This window comes from Lynx canadensis, chromosome A2, assembly GCF_007474595.2.
Source record: "Lynx canadensis isolate LIC74 chromosome A2, mLynCan4.pri.v2, whole genome shotgun sequence".
Classification (NCBI taxonomy): domain Eukaryota; kingdom Metazoa; phylum Chordata; class Mammalia; order Carnivora; family Felidae; genus Lynx; species Lynx canadensis.
Genome location: NC_044304.2, coordinates 1043085 through 1064376, shown reverse-complemented (window position 1 = coordinate 1064376; position 21292 = coordinate 1043085). Strand labels below are relative to the sequence as shown.

At 64.8% G+C, this 21292-nt stretch overlaps 1 protein-coding gene across 1 annotated transcript; it reads left to right on the top strand.

The window, feature by feature from the left end:
- Positions 1-1987: 1987 nt before the first annotated feature.
- BTBD2 (BTB domain containing 2) lies at positions 1988-21292 on the top strand. The gene is given in 11 exon segments (XM_030336065.1): positions 1988-2246; positions 2249-2317; positions 2320-2434; positions 11748-11867; positions 15241-15397; positions 16518-16623; positions 16721-16918; positions 18794-18986; positions 19085-19172; positions 19333-19479; positions 20333-21292. Coding segments are annotated over 11 exon segments (1599 nt in total). The 5' UTR covers positions 1988-2002; the 3' UTR covers positions 20495-21292.

The window sequence follows — 21292 nt, the reverse complement described above, 5'->3', positions numbered from 1 at the left end:
GGCCAATAAAGAAATGCACTAAAGTGTTATCACTGGTATTATTTTTGGATAGTAATGTTCTTTTCTGTGTTTTTCTGGCATTTCCAAGGTCCCTCCTTTATTTTTATTTTATTTTATTTATTTTTAAAGATTTTACTTTTAAGTAGCCTCCACACCAAACACGGGACTCAAACTCACAACCCCGGGATCAATAGTCACACACTCCGCCAACTGAACCAGCCAGGCGCCCCTCCTTTTATTTCCATACATTTTTAGTTACTTTTTTAAACATTTTCTTAATGTTTATTTTTATTTTTGAGAGAGAGAGAGAGGAGACAGAGCATGAGCAGGGGAAGGGCAGAGAGAGGAGACACAGAATCCGAAGCAGGCTCCAGGCTCCGAGCTGTCAGCACAGAGCCCGACGTGGTGCTCGAACCCATGAACCGTGAGATCATGACCTGAGACCAAGTCGGACGCTTAACCGGCTGAGGCACCCCCATACATGACTTTTAGAATGAAAAACAAATTTCCAGGATTGGGATGCTTTTGCCCATGGTTATAACATTGCATGATTTGGCCTTGGGTAAATTTTTCATCCTAAAAGAGCAGAGGCAGTGAGCTCAAAAGGTGGCATTTTTTTGAAATCCAGTGGGCAAGGCTACCGATGGGAGCACATTCTGCGGTGGGTTGGAAGGTGTGGAGCTACAGGATGCCAGTGGCCTGGCCTCCCCAGAGGGAGAGGTGGTCCCCAGGGCGAGGGGATTGGCTGTCAATGCAGGGAAGCCCCTGAAGGGCTTGAGGCAAAGGCTCCAAGACACCAGATTAAGTCTGGAAGAGACCGGGTTCCAAAGAGTAAAGAAGGGTAAGTCGTTGAAGCAGGGGACGGTGCAAATGAACACGTGGGTCCCTTGTTCCAGAATTATCACACATCTCAAGATGGTGACAGCAGAGTATTACATCAAGCATGGGGCCCTGGGTGAGCCCTTGGGCTGCAGGCCAGGAAGGTGACCGGGGTGGGGATCCAGGAACAAGGGCGCATTCAAGGTCTGCTCTGCTTTGGAGGTGAAGAGCTCATGGAGTTCGGGGGCAGAGCCTGGACGCTGAGGGGGGCTGCCTTTCCTGTGGCTCTCCTAGTGTCACTGGGCCGTGAACCCCCAAGAAAAATCCCTCCACCATGGAAATGACCAGCCCTGAGACCCGGCGTGGAGGGTGGGGGTCTCCCAGTCGCTTATTAGGTGCTGAATTGTCGCGGATGTTATGGAAGTGGGTCTTGAAGCCCTGTGAACAGATGAGGGGCCGTGAGAGGGCCTCGCGCCCACCAATGGGGGCTGCTGGGCCCTGACTCTCTACCCAGCTTTCCGGGCCCACCTTGACCAGGCTCAGGACCTGGAAGAGGCTCGCCCCCGCTTCTTCATCTTGACCCTTGGTCGCTGGTCAGCATCCTTCCCTCCAGAACCCCTCCCCCAGGCTGAAGCTCTGGTTTTGACCCCCTGCCCCAGGTCGCCCAAGGACTTCCCGGTGTCCTCCTTCAGGGCACTCGGCAGTCTGACATATGGGTGTGGTTAGCAGTTTGGGGTTCCAGTCCAGTCCGCACTGCCTATCGGGTACCCGGGTTCTTTCTTCCTCCCCTTCCGCCCCCTCCATCCATCCCCGCTCCCCCTCGGCCCGCAGCTCCCTCCTTCTCCTCCTCCTCCCTTCCCTCCTCCTTCCTCCTCCTCCCGCCCCCCCTCCCCTCCCATCGCCCCGCCTTCGCCTCCCCCTCCACTCCCCTCCCCCTCCCCCATGCCTCCTCCACCCGCCCCGCCTTCCTCTCCCCCTCCCCTCCCAGCTCCCTGCTCACCCCTCCCCTTTCCTCCCTCTCCCTCCGGGCTCCCCGCCCCTCCCCTCTCCTCCCCTCCCGCTCCCCGCCCCTCCCCTCCCGTCTCCTCCCCTCCCGGCTTCCCCGCCCTCCCCTCCCCCCCTCCCCTCCGGACTCCCCGCCCTCCTCCGCCCGCCCCGCCCCCGCGGCCGCCGCACCGACAAGATGGCGGCGGGTGGGAGCGGCGGGCGCGCGTCGTGCCCGCCGGGGGTCGGCCCGGGTGCGGGGGGCGGCCCCGGGCCCAGCGCCAACGCCGCCGCCGCCCCGGCAACGCGGCCGCCGCCGCTGCACGCCGCACGCCGCCGCACGCCGCCGCCGCCAGCCGCGCACAGGCCCCCAGCCGCCCCCGGGCCGCCCCCCGCTCCGGGACCGGGACCGGGACCCGGGTCGGGGCCGGGCGCGCAGGCCGCGGCGGGGGGGAGCGGGCGGCCGAGGAGCCGGGGGCGGCGGCGCTGCTGCGCGAGCCCGTCTACAACTGGCAGGCACCAAGCCCACGCTGAAGGAGCGCTTCGCCTTCCTCTTCAACAACGAGGTGCTCTGCGACGTGCACTTCCTGGTGGGCAAGGGGCTCGGCGCGCAGCGCATCCCCGCGCACAGGTGGGCCCCGCCGTCCTCGGGCCCCGGGCCCCGCCGCCCCCCGGGCCCCGCCCCCCCCCGGCCCCCCCCGGCCCGGGCCCCCGCCACCCCCGGCCCCGCCACCCCAGGACCCAACCGCTCCAGGGACCGACCGTCCTCCGGACCCTCCTGCGCCCTGCCCCCCCCCCCCCCCCCAGGTCCCCTGGGACCCCTTTGCCAGAGCCCCGTGACCCTGCCGGGCCCCCATCTACCCTTCAGCCCTCTGATGCTAGCTACACCCTGGCCCTGGGACCCCCCACCTCTCCACTCCCAGCAGAGGCTCCTGGCTTTAGGATGCCGGACCCTGCCACCCAGGCCAGGATCTCCAGGCACGGCCACCCAGCCACCCCCACCAGCTCCTGCCACCTCTAGGCCCCTCCGTCCTGCCCCAGTGACCTCCTGCACCTAATGTCCCGTGCTTCCCCTGTGGTGACCCCCAGGCCCCCGCCAGACTCCTGCCTCCTGAACCCACATAAGCCCCTCAGTGACACCCCAGTCCCCGGCCTCTCTGAAAAAGGGGACATTGTTGACCTGTGCTTCTAGCCAGTCTCCAGGATCCAGCCCCCAGACCCCCGGGCAGGGCGGGGCTGACGTCAGACTCCCAGTCCACTGCCGGTGTTCCTGACTCTGCTCCCTGACTCTGCTCCCCAGGGGCGGGGGGGGCGGGGGGGGGGGCTCGCTGATGGGGGAGGGGGTGTGTGTGACATCAGAGGAGGGGGGCCGGGGGCGTTTCTTGCACTCGCCTGGAGTGTTCCCCAGCCTGCTGCGAGGGGTTCTCCCTGCCTTTCTGGCCTGTGGCCTTTATTTAACCTGTGCCTTCGAGATTTTTCTTTCCGGCTTTTTCCTGGTTATTTATGTACAACTGGATCTAGATTCCTGTCTGCAGAACGTTCCAGGCCTGTGGTTGGGTCCCCAGGACCTCCCGTGGCTCCTCCCTCCCCTGTGTGCGAGCAGGGCCTCACCCCCACCCAAGCTGTGTGCTGCCCGTGAGCCCCCCCCCCCCCCCCCCGCCCCCAGGCGTCCCTGAGGCCCGTCATGCTCCTACATAACTGGCCAGCCAGGCCTGGTCTCCTTCACCACCTTCGGGGAGCAGAATAAGTAAGGCGAGGCTGCACGAGCTCCCACCTGCCTGACCCAAGCCCTTTGGGGACCGGGTCAGGTGGATGTGGCTGGAAACCCCACAGGCAGGTGGGGGTGCAACCTCAGGGGGAGCCAGGGGCCCCCAGGCGCCAGTGACCTTAGCGCCTGCCCTCGGCCTGTCCTCGATTGAGCTCGTGAAGTAGGGCTGAGGCAGTGGGCGTGGGGCCCCCAGAGGCGTGAAGGGTGTGGCCCCGCCGGGGCTCCGGAGAAGCGGGAGGGCAGCCAGTGGCCCAGGCCTGGAGCGAGGGGTGTGGTAGGAAATGGCCGGAGAGTAAGGTCAGCTGGGCGTGGTCTCTAGTGAGACTTAATGAGAACCGGAGACCCGGCGTCTGGGGGGTGGTGACTGGAATCGGTACCTGAGCCGCTGTGCTGAGCAGGGCGAGGGGAGGGGCCGTCTGGAGTCCAGATGGGCACTCGGGAGCCACGGCAGGGGCACCGTGGGCCTGAGTGAGCGCATCTGCTTTGAAGGGTGGACCGGCTGGGAGTGGAGGCCGCAGGTGCTTGGCGGGAGGGTAGAAATGGGAGGCAGAGGGTTCGGCTTCCCTTGGGAGGAGGTGCCTCTCCCTGGTGCGGTGGGGGGCCGCGGCTGTGGCCCCCCCAGACCCTGGCCCCAGCATCCTAGAGAAGGGCAGGTGTGGCAGGGATGCACGTGGAGGGCTGATGCACTTGGCAGAGAGCCGGCCAGAGGCCACATGTGGGTCTGGGGTCTGTGGCTCGCAAGGGTTGAGTGATGCAGGGAGGGGGGGGGGGGCGATGGTGGCCTAGGGGTGCCGTGTGGATGGGGATGGAGGGGTGGTGCTGAGGAAGGGCTGCAGGGAGCCACCCTGAAAGTGGGGTCTGGGCACGGAGGGTACGTGCCTACATGCTGACCTTTGCCCCCACGCCCGCCTGCCCACTGGGCCTGTGGCTTCTCCCGCCAGCGGCCTGGCTCCCTGGCTCACCTTGCTGGTCCCTGCAGGTGTCAGTCGTCGCCTGGGCCCTGCAGACTCCCTGGCCCTGTGTTTGACGTCCAGAGGGGGTCTGGGTCAGGCCGATGGCATTTGTCCCCATTGTCCTGGCGGTAATGCCCCACGGTTTGGTCTTCAACCGTAGAAGGTTTCTGCCTTTGGGTTGTTATTTCCTACACATTGGTGACGTTTTCCCTGCAGCGACCAGGTGGGTGCTGCCCACGGGTGACCCTGGGCTTCCTGTGCCTCAGTTTCCCCACCGGTGAACTGGGATTGACTGCTCAGATGCCTCCATCCCAGGACCTCTGGGAGGATCGACTCAGTGACCCAAGCAAGTGCTTATGACGGTGGTCCAGGGCGAGCTTCAGTAGAGGCGGGGACGTAATCCGGAGCTTGAAAAGACGCGGGGGGCCGCTTGCCACGCCGCTCCTGGGGGCTGCACTCGGGACTTGCTTGTAAAGAAGTGAGTGGAAAGCGGACGAGGGTAACCTGACCGTGGAGAAACCCGGCAGACCCCCACCTTAGCCAGGGGTCAAGGTCACCTTCTGAGAGATGTTGAGTGGCTGCGGGGTCCCCTGGTAGGATGGGACCAGAAGGGCCCCTCACCTCCAGGTGTAGGTGTGTCCCCGTCCTAGCCTGTGATACCTATGAGCGTGACCTTACGTGGAAAAAGTCTTTGTAGGTATGATCAAGTTAAGGGTCTGGGGATGAGCTCATCCTGGATTCTCGGGGGGAGGGGGGGCTCTAAACCCAATGACAAGGGTCTTCCATAAGAGACCCAGAGGAGAAGCCACGTGATGACCACGGGGGGCAGGCGCTGGAGGGACGAGGCCAAGGAATGCCTGGAGCCCCCCAGAGCTGGGAGAGGAAGGAAGGACCCTTCCCTGGAGCCCCCCAGAGGAGGAGGTCACACCTTGACCTGGAGGGCTCGGAGCCTCCGGGCCTGGGAGAGGATGAAATCTTGTTTAGATTTGCCCAGCCCTGGGAAACCAGACTGACTGCAGGAAAACATCCCACAATCGGGGACACACCGCGGGCCAGCTGGCGGCTCATCCTGGAGGCTCTCAAGGTCGTGAAAGCTGTCACAGCCTAGCAGAGCCCAAGGGGGTGACCAAATGCCACCTGGGGCCCTGGGTGGCGTCCTGGGGCAGGGAGAGGATGTGGTGGCAGGGGAGCCGCGTCTGGGGTTCAGGCCACAAAGCGGCGTGGGGGAGGGGCTCTCACGGACTTCGAGAAAGGCGCCTCGGTGTGGCCCCGCCGGGGCCCGGGTTCGGGGAGCGGCACGGGCCAGGGCTCAGAGTGGCCGTGGGCTCTGTGGCGCAGGCTGACCCGGGGCGGGGGACACGAGTGCTGACCGGCCCTGGCCCCTCGTCCCGTCCCAAGGCTCTGGGCAGCCCTCAGCTTGAACTGCTTTTTCCGTCACTTTTTCCTTCTAATCTGATGCCCGGTGCCTCCATCGCGGCTGTTGGCGGCTTTGTGTGAGCAGGCGTTAGCTTCTCTCTCTTCCCCTGCTGCACCCCAAGCCCCGGGAGCAGGCCGGGCACACGGGTGCTCGGTGACTGTGGCACCCCGGCCGGCCTGAATCAAATGTCCGCGTTCTCTTGCTGGTCTGGCTCCGAGGAAACACCGAGTCTCCTCAGGGTGGGGAAGCTTCTGTGGGAGTTGGGTAGACCCACAAACCAGCACCTAGAGGTTGTTTGTGTTCCTCTCTTCTTAACATGTTATTTTATTTTTGAGAGAGAGAGAGAGACACAGAATCCGAAGGCAGGTCCAGGCTCCGAGCTGTCAGCACAGAGCACGACGCGGGGCTCGGACCCACGAACCGTGAGATGGTGACCTGAGCCCAAGCAGGCTCAGCTGACATGAGCCCCCCAGCGCCCCTCAGATGTCTTTTATTCCTTCAGCCTGGAAAGTGCAGCCACCGCGGAGAAGCCTGGCGGGTGGAACAGCCCGTCTGGGGTTTCTCATTTCAATGGCTCTGTTTGTGTTCTCCGTGTGACAGCACAGCTTCTGGTGACTGTGGCTTTCTGTTCTGAGAACTGCCGGACCCTTGTTCCCAATTTCCTTCTCTGTCGAGACTTTTTCACCGGTCTCACACAGTGACCCCTCCAGTACGATCACCCTCCCGTCCCCGCCCTCCCCCTTCCCTCAAACCGTCATTGAAACGTGGTGCCGGCAGAGGACATCCCTTTCCCCGCGGGACGGCCGCTCTAGCACAGCGTCAGCAAGCACAGGTAAATGGCCAGACAGCGGACGATTTCTTCAGGCCGCACAGTCTGTCCCACTTCCTGAATCCTGTCTTAGCAGCACGGAAGTGCTGTAGACAACGCGAGTGAATGATCATGGATGCGTTCCAATAAAACTTTATTTGCAAAAGCACGCGGTTGGCCAGTTTGCCGGCCCCAGGCATCCCGTGGTCCCTATGACCTTTAGAGTCTGTTTGTCAAGTAAGTGCTCAAGGGATTTATTGGGGGGCGGTGGGGGTTGGTCCCCCACTGATACCAGGCTGGGGAGAACAGGCAGGTTAGCACACAGAGTATCTGGGGGCACGGTCTTTCTCGATTTGTTTAGGGCATTTGTGTTCTTAGGATAGCTTTGTAGCTTTCTTCATATAGTTTTCTTGCACATTTATGCTGATTTTGCTCCTGTATTTTTTTCCTCTGTTGTGAATAATCTTTAAACAATTTTTTGAGTTTATTTATCTTTGAGAGAGAGAGACCTACACAGTGAGCAGCGGGGAGGCCGAGAGAGAGGGAGAGAGAATCCCAGGCAGGCTCTGCAACGTCAGCACGGAGCCCGATGCAGGGCCTGAACTCACAAACCGTGAGATCATGACCTGAGGCGAAACCGAGAGTGGGGCGCTCAACCCACTGAGCCACCCAGGCGCCCCGAATCTTTAATCTGATTTTAATTTCGATTTAAATAGCCCTGTGTGGGGGCCCCTGGGTGGCTCAGTCGGTGAAGCGTCCCACTTTGGCTTGGGTCATGATCTCACGGTTTGTGGGTTCAGGCCCCGCATCGGGCTCTGTGCTGACAGCTCAGAGCCTGGAGCCTGCTTCGGATTCTGTGTCTCCCTCTCCCTCTGCCGCTCCCCAACTTGTGTGCGCCGTGCGTGCCCTCTCTCTCTCTCTCTCTCTCTCTCTCCTCTTTCTCCATCTCTTTCAAAAATAAGTAAAATGTAAAAAAGAAAAAAAATTTAAATAGCCCTGCATGGCCAGGAGCAACCACATTGGGCAGTGCAGTCCTAGAATTTTCAAATTCGAAAACCATGTCGTGGGCAGATTATTTCTCTCCGTCCCTCCTGTTTGTGCCGCTTAATGCTTTTCTTAGTGCATTTCTGGCCACGGGGCATTGCCCCCTGACGGGGGTGGAAGCAAGCCACCTTTGCGCTCAGTGGGACAGCTTCGCTGAAGTTCCTCTCTGTTCCCTGCCTGAGAGGTGTCCTGAGGTGTGGGTGCGGGGTGTTACTGGAGTCTGGTCTGTTTGACCCGACGGCTGTCTGTGCAGATGTGCAAGCCTTGTGCCCTGGCGGCCGCCACCCCCGAGGTCCCCCCCCGCCCCCACCCGGAACGCCAGGCCTCCCCGTATTTAGCCCGCTGTCTGTATCATCTGCGGTATCCTTCGTTATTGCGTGTGAGCGGCCCCTGCACACTCGAGCCCGTGTTGTTCAAGGTCAGCTACAGCTCTCTTCTTTTCATTGGCAAGTAATTCGCGCGATTGCTGAATTCAGTGGTACGAATGGACCTCCGTCTGTCCCTTTGCCAGCCAGTGGGTGTATGGGCTCTGTCTGGTTTTTTCACTGTCACGAATCATGCTGTGTGAACGCTGGTGTGCAAATCTGGTCCTGTGGTCTTGGGTCAGCACCTCGGAGCGGACTGTTGGGATTCTAGGGTAACTCAGGTGACATTTTCAGAAAGTGCCGGACTGTTTTCCGACGCGGCCGCGGCATCTGCGCCCAGCCGTGCTCGGGGGCGTCTCCGTTTTCTGGTAGAGTCTGCCTGCGGTCGCTGTCACTTCCGGCGTGATTGGGAGGGGTCCCCCGTGAAGCCGTCTGGGGACAGGCTTTGCCGTGGGGTGAGATCGTGTTCCTTACGTTCCTGAACGATGTCCCCACCCTTGCTCCTGATATCGGTACCTCGCGGCCCTCCCGTTTCCAGTGGTTTCTCTGCACCCCCTGCCATCCCCATGCCAGATTTCACGAGGTCCTGTTCCCACCTTGGCTGTTCCCTTCTCTCCGTGGGTTTGGTTTACTCTCCATTTTCTGGACTCCTGATGCGGAAGCTCGCCTCGCGGATTCCTGGGCCCTTAATAGATGCGCGACGTGTCCTTCGAGCTGCGACCCTCAGGTCGGCCTGTCGCACTGTGGTCTCCTCTGCAGCCAAGATCTTTCCTCACTTCCTCGTGTTCCTTCTCGGACCCGTGGCTGCTCCCCAGTGGGTTCATTTGCAAGCGTTTGAGGATGTCTCAGACTTCCTCTGGTTGCGGCTTGGTAATCGAACTCGGCTGTGTTTGGAGACCACGCTCTGGCCGACGCCGGCGCTGCCCGGCGCACCTGTTGGCCCCGAAGGACATCCCACGTGTGCGGGCAGGGTCCCCAGAAGGTCGGTTGGGTCCTGCTGGCGGCCGGGGGCGGCCGGGCTATGGGGCCTGGGCTGTGTGCGGACGTTCTGGTCTGCCCGCCACTCTGCCGGCATCCGGAAACGTTCCGGAAGCTCCAGCGTGGTTGTCCAGTGGCCTCGTTCTCCCGGTGCCACTCAGCTTTCTGCGTCGTGTATTTAGGGACTCTGGTGCCAAGGCGCGTGTGTGTGTTTGTAACTGTTACCGATCCCGGGCGTGCTGGGCTCCAGACGTCCGCAGGGTGCACGTTCTAGCAACAGCCTCCTCGACGGCCGTGGGGTGCGATGTGCACGCGGCTCCGTGTGCGGCCGTGGCCTCCTCTCCGGCTCCCGTCCCTGCCCCTGCCGCGTGTGTGGATATAGAGCAGTGATGTGCGCCCTCCCCGGTGGCCTGTGAGCGCTGTCCCCGCGGGACGCTGTGGGGCTGGGCAGACCCCCTGTGTCTCCTCCGCTTTGCCCGCTGGCTGCCGGGCGGAGGGCTGAGGATCCGCCCCGGAAACGGTTGGCTACTCCGTGTCCGCTGTGGGGCCGTTTTCTGCGCTTCATTGGCTGGAGTCTGATGGTGGGGGGGGGGGGGGGCTGGCACCCGCTCACTCGGTTCAGTCCCTGCGGATCCCCCGGCCGTTGCTCTGTCCCCAGCTCGGCCGCGAGCTCGCCGGGTGGGCGCCGCGTCCGCGTTTCCCCAGCACGTTGGGAGCAGCCCTTCCTTCTGGCCCCGCAAGATACTCCGAGCCCGTTGGGCCCCTTCCCCCCCCGCCCCAGAATCCGCCGTTTCTCCAAGGAGCCTGGACCCTCTGTGGCTGTGGGATTTGGACACCAAGCTCCGGGCCCTGGGTGTCCCCTCGCTGCTGAGCCGTCCTCGATCGGAGCCCCGTGTTCGTTTCTGTGGCTTGATGCCACACTCAGCTCTCAGACTCCTTGCCCGCTGGCGGGGACACCGGGTGCGTGAGGTCCGTGCCCGTCCACCCCGCGTCGGGTGGCTCGGCCCTGACGCGCCGGGTACAGTCAGCAGCCTCTTCTGTGTTTGGATCGTTTTCCAGCAGGAGATTGAGGTGCTTCTGGGAAGGCACTTTATCTAGGGGACCGTGTGCAGGAGGACAGCGGGGCCTGGGGACCTGCCGCGGTGGCGGTGAGAGCCCAGGGCCTCCGAAGACGTGGGTGAGGCTGGCCACGGCAGGGACAGGAGCCGCCCGGTGCGGCCGGAACCTACAGCTCGGGGGCGCGAGAGCACACGGGGTCTCCTGCCCCAGCTCGGGGCTAGGCGTCCGAGGTCACGGTGTCAGCAGGGCTGCGCTCCCTCGGAGGCCCTGGAGGCCCCCCCTGCCTCCTCCAGCTCCTGGGGTCCGGGCGTCCCCTCCAGTCTCTGCCTCTGTCCTCACGTGTCCTTTCCCGTGTCCATGTCCAAATTCCCCTCTTGCAGAGACACCAGCATGGGGTTAGGGCCACCCTCCATGCCCTCGCCCGAACCAGTCACATTCTACAGGACTGTTCCCAAGCGAGGTCCCGTTCTGCCTTTCCGGGCGGACGGGATTTTGGGGGGACGCCGTTCGCCCCACTGCACTCGGGTTCCCGTCCGTCTCGGGTATGGTCCTCGGATGGGAATCCAGCCGCCGTGCAGCACTGTGGCCAAAGGAGAGCCGGGAGACGCCGAGGGAGGGGGAGGGAGGGGCCGGGGGAAGGGGTGCTCTGCCCGTCAAGGGTGGGGGGCTGCTCAGCTTGGGGCAGGCAGAGGCTGGGGAGCAGGACGTGGGGGCTGGCTGCGCCCCGCCTGCCGATGCGTGCCAGACCCGGAGGGCTCTGAGCCGGGGTGGCCGCTCGGAGCCTGTGTTTGTCCCCACGGGACCGGGAGTGGGTGGGTGTCCCGGGGGACGGTGCCTGGGCCACGTGGGGTGGGCCCCCGGAGGCTGTGCGTGCACAGCACAAAGCACAGGGTGGGCGGCGCCTCCCTGAGCTCGGCCACCGCGGAGGCCCCCCCACGTCGTGGTCCAGCTGGAGGGTCCCCGGCTGGCTTGGGGGGCCCCGAGTGGCCACACCGCACGCGACAGAGCCCGCAGGCCTCCTCGCGGCCACCGCCTCCCCAGGCTGCCCCGGGGATTCGGCCCCGCTCAGGTGCCCCTGCCAAGCCTTCCCTGACCCTCGCTCCTGTCGCGGCCTTGGGTTCTTCCTGCCCCACAGTCAGGCTGTCCCTGCACTTACTGTGTCTGCCCCGCTGCAGGATGGCCGGGACCCTCGTGCCCACGACCTGAGCGCGGGATGTGCGTGCAGAGCGGGGGGGTGGACGGACGCGCGGACGGGGCTGCGGGGGCATGAGGCCATCCTGCCGTGGGGCCGGTGACCTCACTCGTCCCGCCCAGTGTTACCACTGAACCTTCTGAGCAGCCTTGCTCCAGAGTGCGGCCTTCTAGAGCCATCTGCCAGCAGGACCTGCTGGGCCGGGGTCTGCCGGGGTGCTAGCCGGGGTCGCTCCCTCAGCATCTCCTATGGGGACCGCCGCCCCCCCCCCCCACTCCCCGCCGACAGCCTCCGGGGGTCAGTTGACGGGAGCAGTCAAGGCCACGTGGAGGGTAACCTCGGTCTTCTCTGACACGCCAGGTTCGTGCTGGCCGTGGGCAGTGCTGTCTTCGACGCCATGTTCAACGGGGGGATGGCCACCACGTCCACCGAGATCGAGCTGCCCGACGTGGAGCCCGCCGCCTTCCTGGCCCTGCTCAAGTAAGACTTTCTAGATCTTTCACACTGTGGGGTGGGACGGACCAGGCTGACGTTCTAGAAAGTACACAGAGTTCAGGAAGAAGGTACAGAGACCCCCAGGGACAGCACCTCCGGAGCCCCTGAAGATCTCCAGAATTGCCTCTGAAGTGAGGGGTGGGCTCTAGGGGCCCCCACCCCATTTTCACTTTCGCAGACTTTTCATTGAGATGTGATTCGCACACCGTACAATTCACCCGTTGACAGTGTGCTGTTGAGCGCTTTGCGGGCATTCGCGGGGGTCGTGTGCCCCTCACCACTGCCTCATTCTACCTTCTCATCGCCCCAAAGAGCAGCCCCGTCCCCATCGGCCGTCACCCCCTCCCCCGGCCCCCACGAGCCCCCTTCCCGTCCGTGGATGGGTCTGTTCTGGACGTTTCACACACGCGGACTCACACCCCGCGTGGCCTCTCGTGTCGGGTTCCCTCCCTGAGCGTCGCGTGTTGAGGCCCGGCCACGTTGCCGTGCGCGTGAGTCCCCGTTTTCATCCTTTGGAGTCGACACGAGTTTTGGAGGAAGTAAGACGTTGCAAGAATGTTAAATGCCACCTCTAGCTTTTCCTTTTTTGAGCCTCAGAATTTCTCCTCAAGTACTTTATTTTTTTTTTTTAATTTTTTTTTCAATGTTTTTTATTTTATTTTTTTATTTTTGGGACAGAGAGAGACAGAGCATGAACGGGGGAGGGGCAGAGAGAGAGGGAGACACAGAATCGGAAACAGGCTCCAGGCTCTGAGCCATCAGCCCAGAGCCCGACGCGGGGCTCGAACTCACGGACCGCGAGATCGTGACCTGGCTGAAGTCGGATGCTTAACCGACTGCGCCACCCAGGCGCCCCTCTCCTCAAGTACTTTAAATAAACGCGGTGGATGCCCAGGGTGGGGGCCGCAGGCAGCCGGCAGCCGGAGGCCACAGGTGAGGCCTGGCCGCTGGCTCTCCCGAGCTTCCAGACTGTCCTCCTTGCTCAGCCGAGCACAATTCTCTTGCTTCCAGAAGCGCTCGGTGTGAATCACGGTGGGTAACTTTAAAGATTACCCCGAACAGTTAAAACATCTCTGTAAAAGCAGTTTATTTTTTCTCTATTATAATGATAAAGACGGCACAGGTTCACAAGAGAGAGAGGAAGGGAGGGAGGGAAAAGGGAAAAAAAAGAAGGTTCCAGAAGAGCATAAAGGACAGAACAGACCTGCCTCCCATCTGCCGTGTCCGAGGCCATGTGCTTCCTGGCTGTGCCCCCCAGCTGGTGTCCCTGCACCCCCCTGCCCCCTGGGTAGAATTTTGTTCCGGTTGGTTCCGTCTGTGGATGCCCCTTAGTCCTTGACGCTCACGTGGTCGGTCCTGTGCGCTGCCCCCAGCGTCTTCCCGGTGACAGGGAGCGCTTTTGGGAACAATCTCATGGCTGCGTCTCTATGTAGCTTCTCAGACCGCTAAGGCCAGGGGCGGCCCGACTGCCCGTTTGGGGCCAGACGGGCTCCCGTCACACACCGCTCACACTGCCGCGGTTCCCGGAAAAGCAGACACGGCCTATTCGTAAGCTATGGGTGGGGCTGTGTGCCGATAAAACTTTATTGACAAAACAGGTGACAAAACCATAAGCTATCACTTCGTACCCACCAGGGCACCTAGTATTAAAAAAACCAAAAGCCGGAAAAGCCAAAGGAAGTAACAACAATCAGAAGTGAAGACATCGGGGGCCCTCGTGGCCTCCGCGGAAACAGTCTGGAGGCCCCCTCAAAGGCGTAAACGTAGAGTCACCCTGTGACCCGGCTGTTCCACTCCCGGATGTCTGTGCGGGTAACCGGAAGCCGGGGCGCAGACGGACGCTTGCCCCCCGGTTTCACAGCGGCAGCGTCCGTGAAAGGTGGACACACTGTCTGCTGGCATGTAACAGACAAGCACGGGGTGTCCATTCACCCCCGGAGGATGACCCAGCCTCGGGGAGGAAGGACGTCCCGCCGCCTGCCGCCGCGTGGACGGGCCCGGAGGTCGCTGTGCGCGGTGACCGGAGCCGGACACAGAAGGACGCGTCCCGCGCGACCCCACTCACAGGGGGTCCCCGGAGGAGTCCCGTCCACAGGGACAGAGAGCGGACGGTGGGAGCCAGGGGTGGGGAGTCCGTGCTTCGTGGGGACAGGGTCTCAGTCTGGGGAGATGGAAGGTTCTGGGGGCGGATGGCGGGGGCGGGTGCAGGACAGTGTGAGTGCGCCCGATGCTGCTGAAGTGTATGCGTAAAAATGCTTACGATGGTTTAGTTAAAGTATTTTTTAAGTTTATTTAATCTCTACACCCCATGGGGGCTCGAACTCACGACCCCAAGGTCAAGATTTGCGTGTTCTTCTGACTGAGCCAGCCAGGTGCCCCTGTGTTGTATTTTATTGTAACGAATAGAAGAAAAGTGATAGCCATGAGAACACACGCACACACACACCAGTAGGGGACAGGTTTAGATTGAAGTCTGGTGACATGCGGGTTCCGGCTACAATCTCCCTGCTCTGTCTCTCCCGCCGTCCCCCCCCCCCCCCACCTCCCCGGGCTTGGGTCAGTTTTGCTGGGCTGCCCCCAAGAGGGTGGACACTGTCATGACTGGTGTGTGAAAGGCCCAGCCGTCTCCTGGCACCGATCCTGGCTGTCCCCCCCACCCCCACCCCTGCACTGCTGACTTCCGGGTTCGGTCCCGGGTCCTGTGGGGGGTCCGGCAGCATCCCCGGTCTCCTCAGGTCCAGGGTCTCCCGGACCCCCCAGGATCGTAGCTGTTGATATGTGGAGCTGCGTTTGGCTTCCGGCACATTCTGCGGGGGTGGGGGGGGGTGGGGGGGCGGTAGGAGGGCAGGCACATCCTTCCAGGTGTTTGCCCTTGTGGCTGCATCCTGAACCCCCTGCCAGCTCTGCACGAGGGTCCTGGTACCTCCACTGCCTCGTTTTTCAATTGAGCCCAAGTTCACATCGCGGGAGGGGCGGTCATCGTGTCTGATTCAGGCGGCGTTTCTGGTCCTCTGCTCGCCCAGAACTCGCTGAGCTCTGCAGCCAGGCCTGCCGTCCAGGCCCGGAGGTGTGGCAGGCTCTCCCCAGGGCAGCCGATCCCATGCAGGTGCCTCTGGGGGAGTCTTGGTGGCCCTGGTGCCCCCGCATCGGGGTGTCACCGGGAAGGAAGCCGGTCGCTGCACGGCCCCGCGTTCTGGTGTCCGAGTGCGGGTGGCTTAGCCTCTGGCCGGTTTCGAGGCAGATGGTCTTTGCCGGGTCACGTCGGTAGGCTACAGCGCGAAAGACACCGGCTCTGGAAGGTTCCTCGGGGTCGGGCTGATGGGGCGGGGTCTGAGCGAGCGAGCCGTCTGTCTTGCAGGTTTCTCTACTCGGATGAGGTTCAGATCGGGCCCGAGACAGTCATGACCACGCTGTACACCGCCAAGAAGTACGCGGTGCCGGCGCTCGAGGCCCACTGCGTGGAGTTCCTGAAGAAGAACCTGCGGGCGGACAACGCGTTCATGCTGCTGACGCAGGTGCGCGGGGGCGGGGCCGGGCCGGGGGGGGGGGGGGGGGGGGGGGGGGGGGGGCAGGGGAGGGCAGTGCGACCCGGCGGGGTGCTCGTGCTCCAGAGAGGGTGCGGGTGCGCCGGGGCCGGGCAAAGGCGTGGGGGGGGGGGGACCAGGTGAGGATGAAGGGGTGGGGAGATGGGGAGGACGCGGGGGCGGGGCCAGGCCGAGGGCTCGCGAGGCTACGGGCGCGGCCGCGCCGCCCACAGAGGGCGCAGGTGTGCTGCGGGGAGGGCCGGTGAGGGCGCTGGGACCTGGCGAGGACGTGGGTGGGAGGACGCTGGGACGCGGCGGAGACTAAGGTGCGTGAGGTGGGGGAGGCGGCGGAGACGAGGGTTTGGGGGGGCGCCGGGGGGCGGGCGAGAACGCGGGTGGGCTGGGCGAAGGCGCAGGGTTGGGGGCCCGGGGAGGAGGTGCGCGCGGACTTGGGTTGAGGAGGAAGGTGTGGGGGAGGGGAAGGGCCAGGCGCGAGCACGCAGGTGCGGATAGGTTGTGGGGTGGTGGGGGGGGGGGCAAGGACGAGGACCTGAGATGGGGATGGATCCCTGAATTTTTGATGTCCCTTAAATTTTGCTCCCCCCCATCCTGACCTGGTGCCCTCGCAGGCCCTACGCGGGCGGGCACCTGGCACTTGTTGACTGAAGATTTTCCGCCTGCGTTTTTCCCTTTTCCAGGGGGCCGGGCGTGGCCAGGTGGGGCTGGTCAGGCCCAGAGCGGCTGCGCAGGGGTTGGGGGGGGGTCCCGGACCCCTCACTGAGTTGCCCTGACAAGCTGGAGCTGGGCCCGCGGGGCTCAGAGCTGCGGCCACGCCGGCCCCAGGCTGTAGGGGTCGTGCTGGGTGGAAGGGGCCGGAATCTTCTGGGCTCCTGGTTCCCCCACCCTTCGGGCAGGTTCCCGGTGGCGCGGTCTCCGGTGCTGGGTGCTGGGAAGTGCGCCGGCCGTTCAGGGCCCCTCCCCCCCCCCACCCCCAGGGGCGTGTCCTGTCCACCCACCTCGCGACACTGGGAGACTGCGACAGGGTCAGAGCGGCAGCGGGGTGGGGGGGGGGCGTGCCTCCCACCGCGGCTGACGCGCTCCCTCTTTCCAGGCACGACTCTTCGACGAGCCGCAGCTGGCCAGCCTGTGCCTGGAGAACATCGACAAGAACACGGCCGACGCCATCACCGCTGAGGGCTTCACGGACATCGACCTGGGTGAGGCGTGAGGCGTGAGGCGCGCCGGCGTGGATAGGGGGGCGGGGCGGGGCCGCGAGGGGGAGGGGCATCCGCGCTGAGCCGGCCCCTCCCACAGACACGCTGGTGGCCGTGCTGGAGCGGGACACGCTGGGCATCCGGGAGGTGCGCCTGTTCAACGCGGTCGTGCGCTGGGCCGAGGCGGAGTGCCAGCGGCAGCAGCTGCAGGTGACGCCCGAGAACAAGCGCAAGGTGCTGGGCAAGGCGCTCGCGCTCATCCGCTTCCCGCTCATGACCATCGAGGAGTTCGCTGCAGGTAACTGTCAGGGGGCGGGGGCCGCTCGGCGGGAGCCTGACCCCCGGGGACCCCAGGTGTGACCCGCCCCGAGAGCTGGACGGCGAGGGTCCACGTGTGAGGACGGAAGGCCCCGCGGATGCCGCCAGATCGGCGCCTGGGTTCCCTTCCTTCTGCGTCGCGTGTCTGCGTTTGCGCGCTGGTCCCCCCGGGGCTGGGGCCGGCGTCCCAGGGGCCAGGCTCTGGCATCGGCATCCTTGACGAGCCTGTGGGGGGTGGGGTGGGGGCCTCGGCGCCGGGCGGACGCGGGGGCAGCCGGCCGTGCCTCCTGTCCCGTGTGGATGCGGCTCCCGCAGCGGTGCCTGACCTAGAGCCAGCCCTCCCCCGCGGGGCTGGAGGGTCCTGGGTGAGGCCACGTCACCGCCGGTGGCCTGGCCGGTGCATCCCCGTCCCCGGTTAGGGCTGTTTGGGACCATGTAGCATGAGTTTCTTGTCTGTGCTCCCTGGGACAGATTCACCCCCGAGATCAGCTCTCTTTGATCTGAAATTTGGATGTGACAGGGTCCCCTGCGTCGCGTCTGTTCGTCCATAGTGTTGTCAGTGCTGGGGTGAGGCTCTGTGTTCCGGGATCGCTTGCTCATCACCTAGTGCCTCCCGTGTGCCAGGCTCTGGCAGTAGGTGGTGACTGTGGTGGCCTGGCCACTTCCCACCGGGGCTGGGTCGTTCTCCAGGATGGACGGGGGGCTGTCACCGGGGCCAGGAGCACCCCGGTCATGAGGGTCCCAGATGTTACCTGGACGTGGCTCAGGGGGCCAGGCTCCAGGCTGCACCGTCCCATCCTAAGACCCCCTCCCTGTGTGAACCTAGCTGGACCCCTCCCCCGCCACCAGACGGGTGCCCCCAGCACTCTCCTGGAGGCCCCCCCCCCGGCCCACCTGGCAGCCAAACCCAGTGGGGTCCCAGGCCCCTGTGACCCGGCCCGCCCCCTCACCCTGGGAGGGGAGTGTTTGCTGCTTCCTGCCGCCACCCCCTGTGCGGGCCCCCTCCTGTGTCCACCTCGCCCCCGCCCCCCCGGACCGTGTGGGTCCCCCAGGCTGAGGTAGCCCAGTCCTGGCCCCTGCTCTGCCGAAATCTCGGGGAAGGACACTGTGTGTGTCCTCTTGGATTGAGCCAGCTTTCCTGTTCCGTTCCTCCGTGACGGGTGTCCCTTGTCACTCAGCATGTTTTAGAGAAGTGTCCTGCTTCTCAGGTACCCCTAAATACAAGAGACCTAGAGGGAAGTCTGAAAAAAACCCTCCGAAGACCGCCCCCCCCCCCCCAGCTAAGTGTGCCCCAGCCGCGGCCTCCTGTAGCTCCTTCTGCGTTTTCTGTGCAGAGATTAAAAAGCCCTGGTTACCGTTCTGTCTCCCCGTTGTATCCTCCTTACTCACGTAGAGGCCCCGGGGCCAGGGCACAGGAGCGGGGGCCCGAGCAGCACTGGGGCAGCCTGCAGAAACCGGCTCAGAGCCGAAGCATTCTCGTGAGCCTGCGGGGAGGGGGGGGCCGAGGGGAGTCCCCCCACGCCGCCTGTCCTGTGCTTCCACCTCCCGGAGCCCCTCCGGCTCGGGGCCTGTCCGGGGAGTCACGCCCTGGCAGCGGGCGGCCCCACGTGCGCAGGGCAGGGGTGGCCGCGCGCTAGGTGGGCAACCTGGGCGGCGGGGTTGCCGAGTGAGGCCGTGAACCGGACTCCCTCCCCCCTCCCCCATGCAGGGAGGGGCCATCCTGCCCCAGGGCTGCCCGCCCCCGGCATCTTCACTCTGGTGCCCTTGGAGGCTCACCGCCACTCACCCTGCCCGCCCTCCCCAGCCGCCGGGCGGGGCCCCGCCGCAGCCCGACCTCCGCCCCCTGTGCCCGCAGGGCCCGCGCAGTCGGGCATCCTCGTGGACCGCGAGGCGGTCAGCCTCTTCCTGCACTTCACCGTCAACCCCAAGCCGCGCGTCGACTTCATCGACCGGCCTCGCTGCTGCCTCCGCGGGAAGGAGTGCAGCATCAACCGCTTCCAGCAGGTGGAGAGCCGCTGGGGCTACAGCGGCACGAGCGACCGCATCAGGTGGGCCAGGCGCGGCCGGGGTCCCCGCGGCACCGGGTGGGGCGCCGCCCCCTGCGGCCGGGCCCGGCGGCTCAGCATCCCCTGTGTCCGCGGCTCAGGTTCTCGGTCAACAAGCGCATCTTCGTGGTTGGCTTCGGGCTGTACGGCTCCATCCACGGGCCCACCGATTACCAAGTGAACATCCAGGTGCCCGCCCCGCCCCGGTCACCTCCGCGCGGGTCCCAGGCTGGACTCCTCGCGTGGCCCCCCCCCGGCCCCCGTCGGCCTCTGAGGGGCCCCGCGGGGGTGGGGGTGGGGGGCCCTGGTGAGCAGCGCCGGCTCCTGCCCCCCCCCTCCGCCCCCGCAGATCATCCACACGGACAGCAACACCGTCCTGGGCCAGAACGACACGGGTTTCAGCTGTGATGGCTCCGCCAGCACCTTCCGGGTCATGTTCAAGGAGCCGGTGGAAATGCTGCCCAACGTCAACTACACAGCCTGTGCCACGCTCAAGGTGAGCCCTGGGCCTGTCCGGGATCAGCCTCTAGCGGGTACAGCTATAGGGTGCCTATGCGGTGTGTCGCTGTGGGGGCGTCTGCCGTGCTGGGCCCCCCCCCCACAGCACAGACACCCTGGGGGGGGGCTCTGCCGCCCCCCGGCCCCCCCTCACAGCATAGACACTCTGGGGAGGGGCTCTGCCGCCCCCATCCCCCCCCCCCGGCCCCCCCTCACAGCACAGACACCCTGGGAAGGGGCTCTGCCGCCCCCCGACCCCCCCACCACAGCACAGACACCCTGGGGAGGGGCTCTGCCGCTCCCCATCCCCCCCCGGCCCCCCCCTCACAGCACAGACACCCTGGGGAGGGGCTCTGCCGCTCCCCATCCCCCCCCGGCCCCCCCTCACAGCACAGACACCCTGGGGAGGGGCTCTGCCGCCCCCCGGCCCCCCCTCACAGCACAGACACCCTGGGGAGGGGCTCTGCCATCCCCCATCCCCCCCGACACCCCCCACAGCACAGACACCCTGGGGAGGGGCTCTGCCGTCCCCCATCCCCCCCCAACACCCCCCACAGCACAGACACCCTGGGGAGGGGCTCTGCCGCCCCCCCCCCCCCCCCCCCCCCCCCCCCCCCCACAGCACAGACACCCTGGGGAGGGGCTCTGCCGTCCCCCATCCCCCCCGGCCCCCCCCCTCACAGCACAGACACCTTGGGGAGGGGCTCTGCCATCCCCCCCGACACCCCCCACAGCACAGACACTCTGGGGAGGGGCTCTGCTGCCCCCCACCCCTCCTCACCCTGGGCCCCCCCCAGCCCCCACCCTCCTGGGGCCCTGGGTGCCTGACCGCAGGGACTGTTCCCACCCAGGGCCCAGACTCCCACTATGGCACCAAGGGCCTGCGCAAGGTGACCCACGAGTCGCCCACGACGGGGGCCAAGACGTGCTTCACCTTCTGCTACGCGGCGGGGAACAACAACGGCACGTCCGTGGAGGACGGCCAGATCCCCGAGGTCATTTTCTACACCTAGGCCGCCCGGTCCCCGAAGCCACCTGATGCAAGTAGGCCGCCCCCACCCCGTACCGCGCCCCCGGCCACGTTTCTGGGCGTCAGGAGAGGGTCTTCACTCCCTGCTTGGGGGAGCCGGGCAGGGGCTGTGATGCAGTCCTTCAGGACGTGGGGGGGTGGGCAGGGCTGGCCCGGACCCGCCCTGAGCCAGGTGTCCCCCCGGGGCCTTGGACGTGGGGGGGGGTCCCACACACCGTCCCTGCAGCTCAGGGCCACCCGACCAACCGCCTGACCGCAGGATTCAAATAGGATTCCGTCTCATGTTTGTTCTAACCGCACGTAGCAATGCATCTTGGGTCCCCATTTCTCTGGTAGGAGGCGGCATGTGGCGTCCTGGTCTATTCACTGGGGATGCTTGGGCCGCCCTAACCCTGGCCCCCAGCACGCTGGCCCAGCCCCCCTCGAGGTCCCACAGGCTGGCTTTCTGCCAGGCCCTGGCCCGCCCAGAGAAGGGCCCCTGCAGCTTCGGGCACGAACTCCCGACCTGATCTGCCCAGAGGGGCAAATGGTGCGGGGCCTGCCTTGCTGGCTCCGCCCCCTGTACATACCGAAGCCCCGCCCCACCCGGCCTCTGAGTGAGCTCTAGGTCCAGAGGTGCTGGAGGGCGGAGCCCCTCCCCTAAGTCCCCAGTCCTTCCCCCACCGCGTTTTCACCCCAGTGATCCCTTCCGGAAACTGTCCTCCCCAAGCCATGAAAGGTGTGCCCTCCTCACACCAGACCCCCAAATGATTTTTTTAAATAAAGGAAAGAAACGAAACCA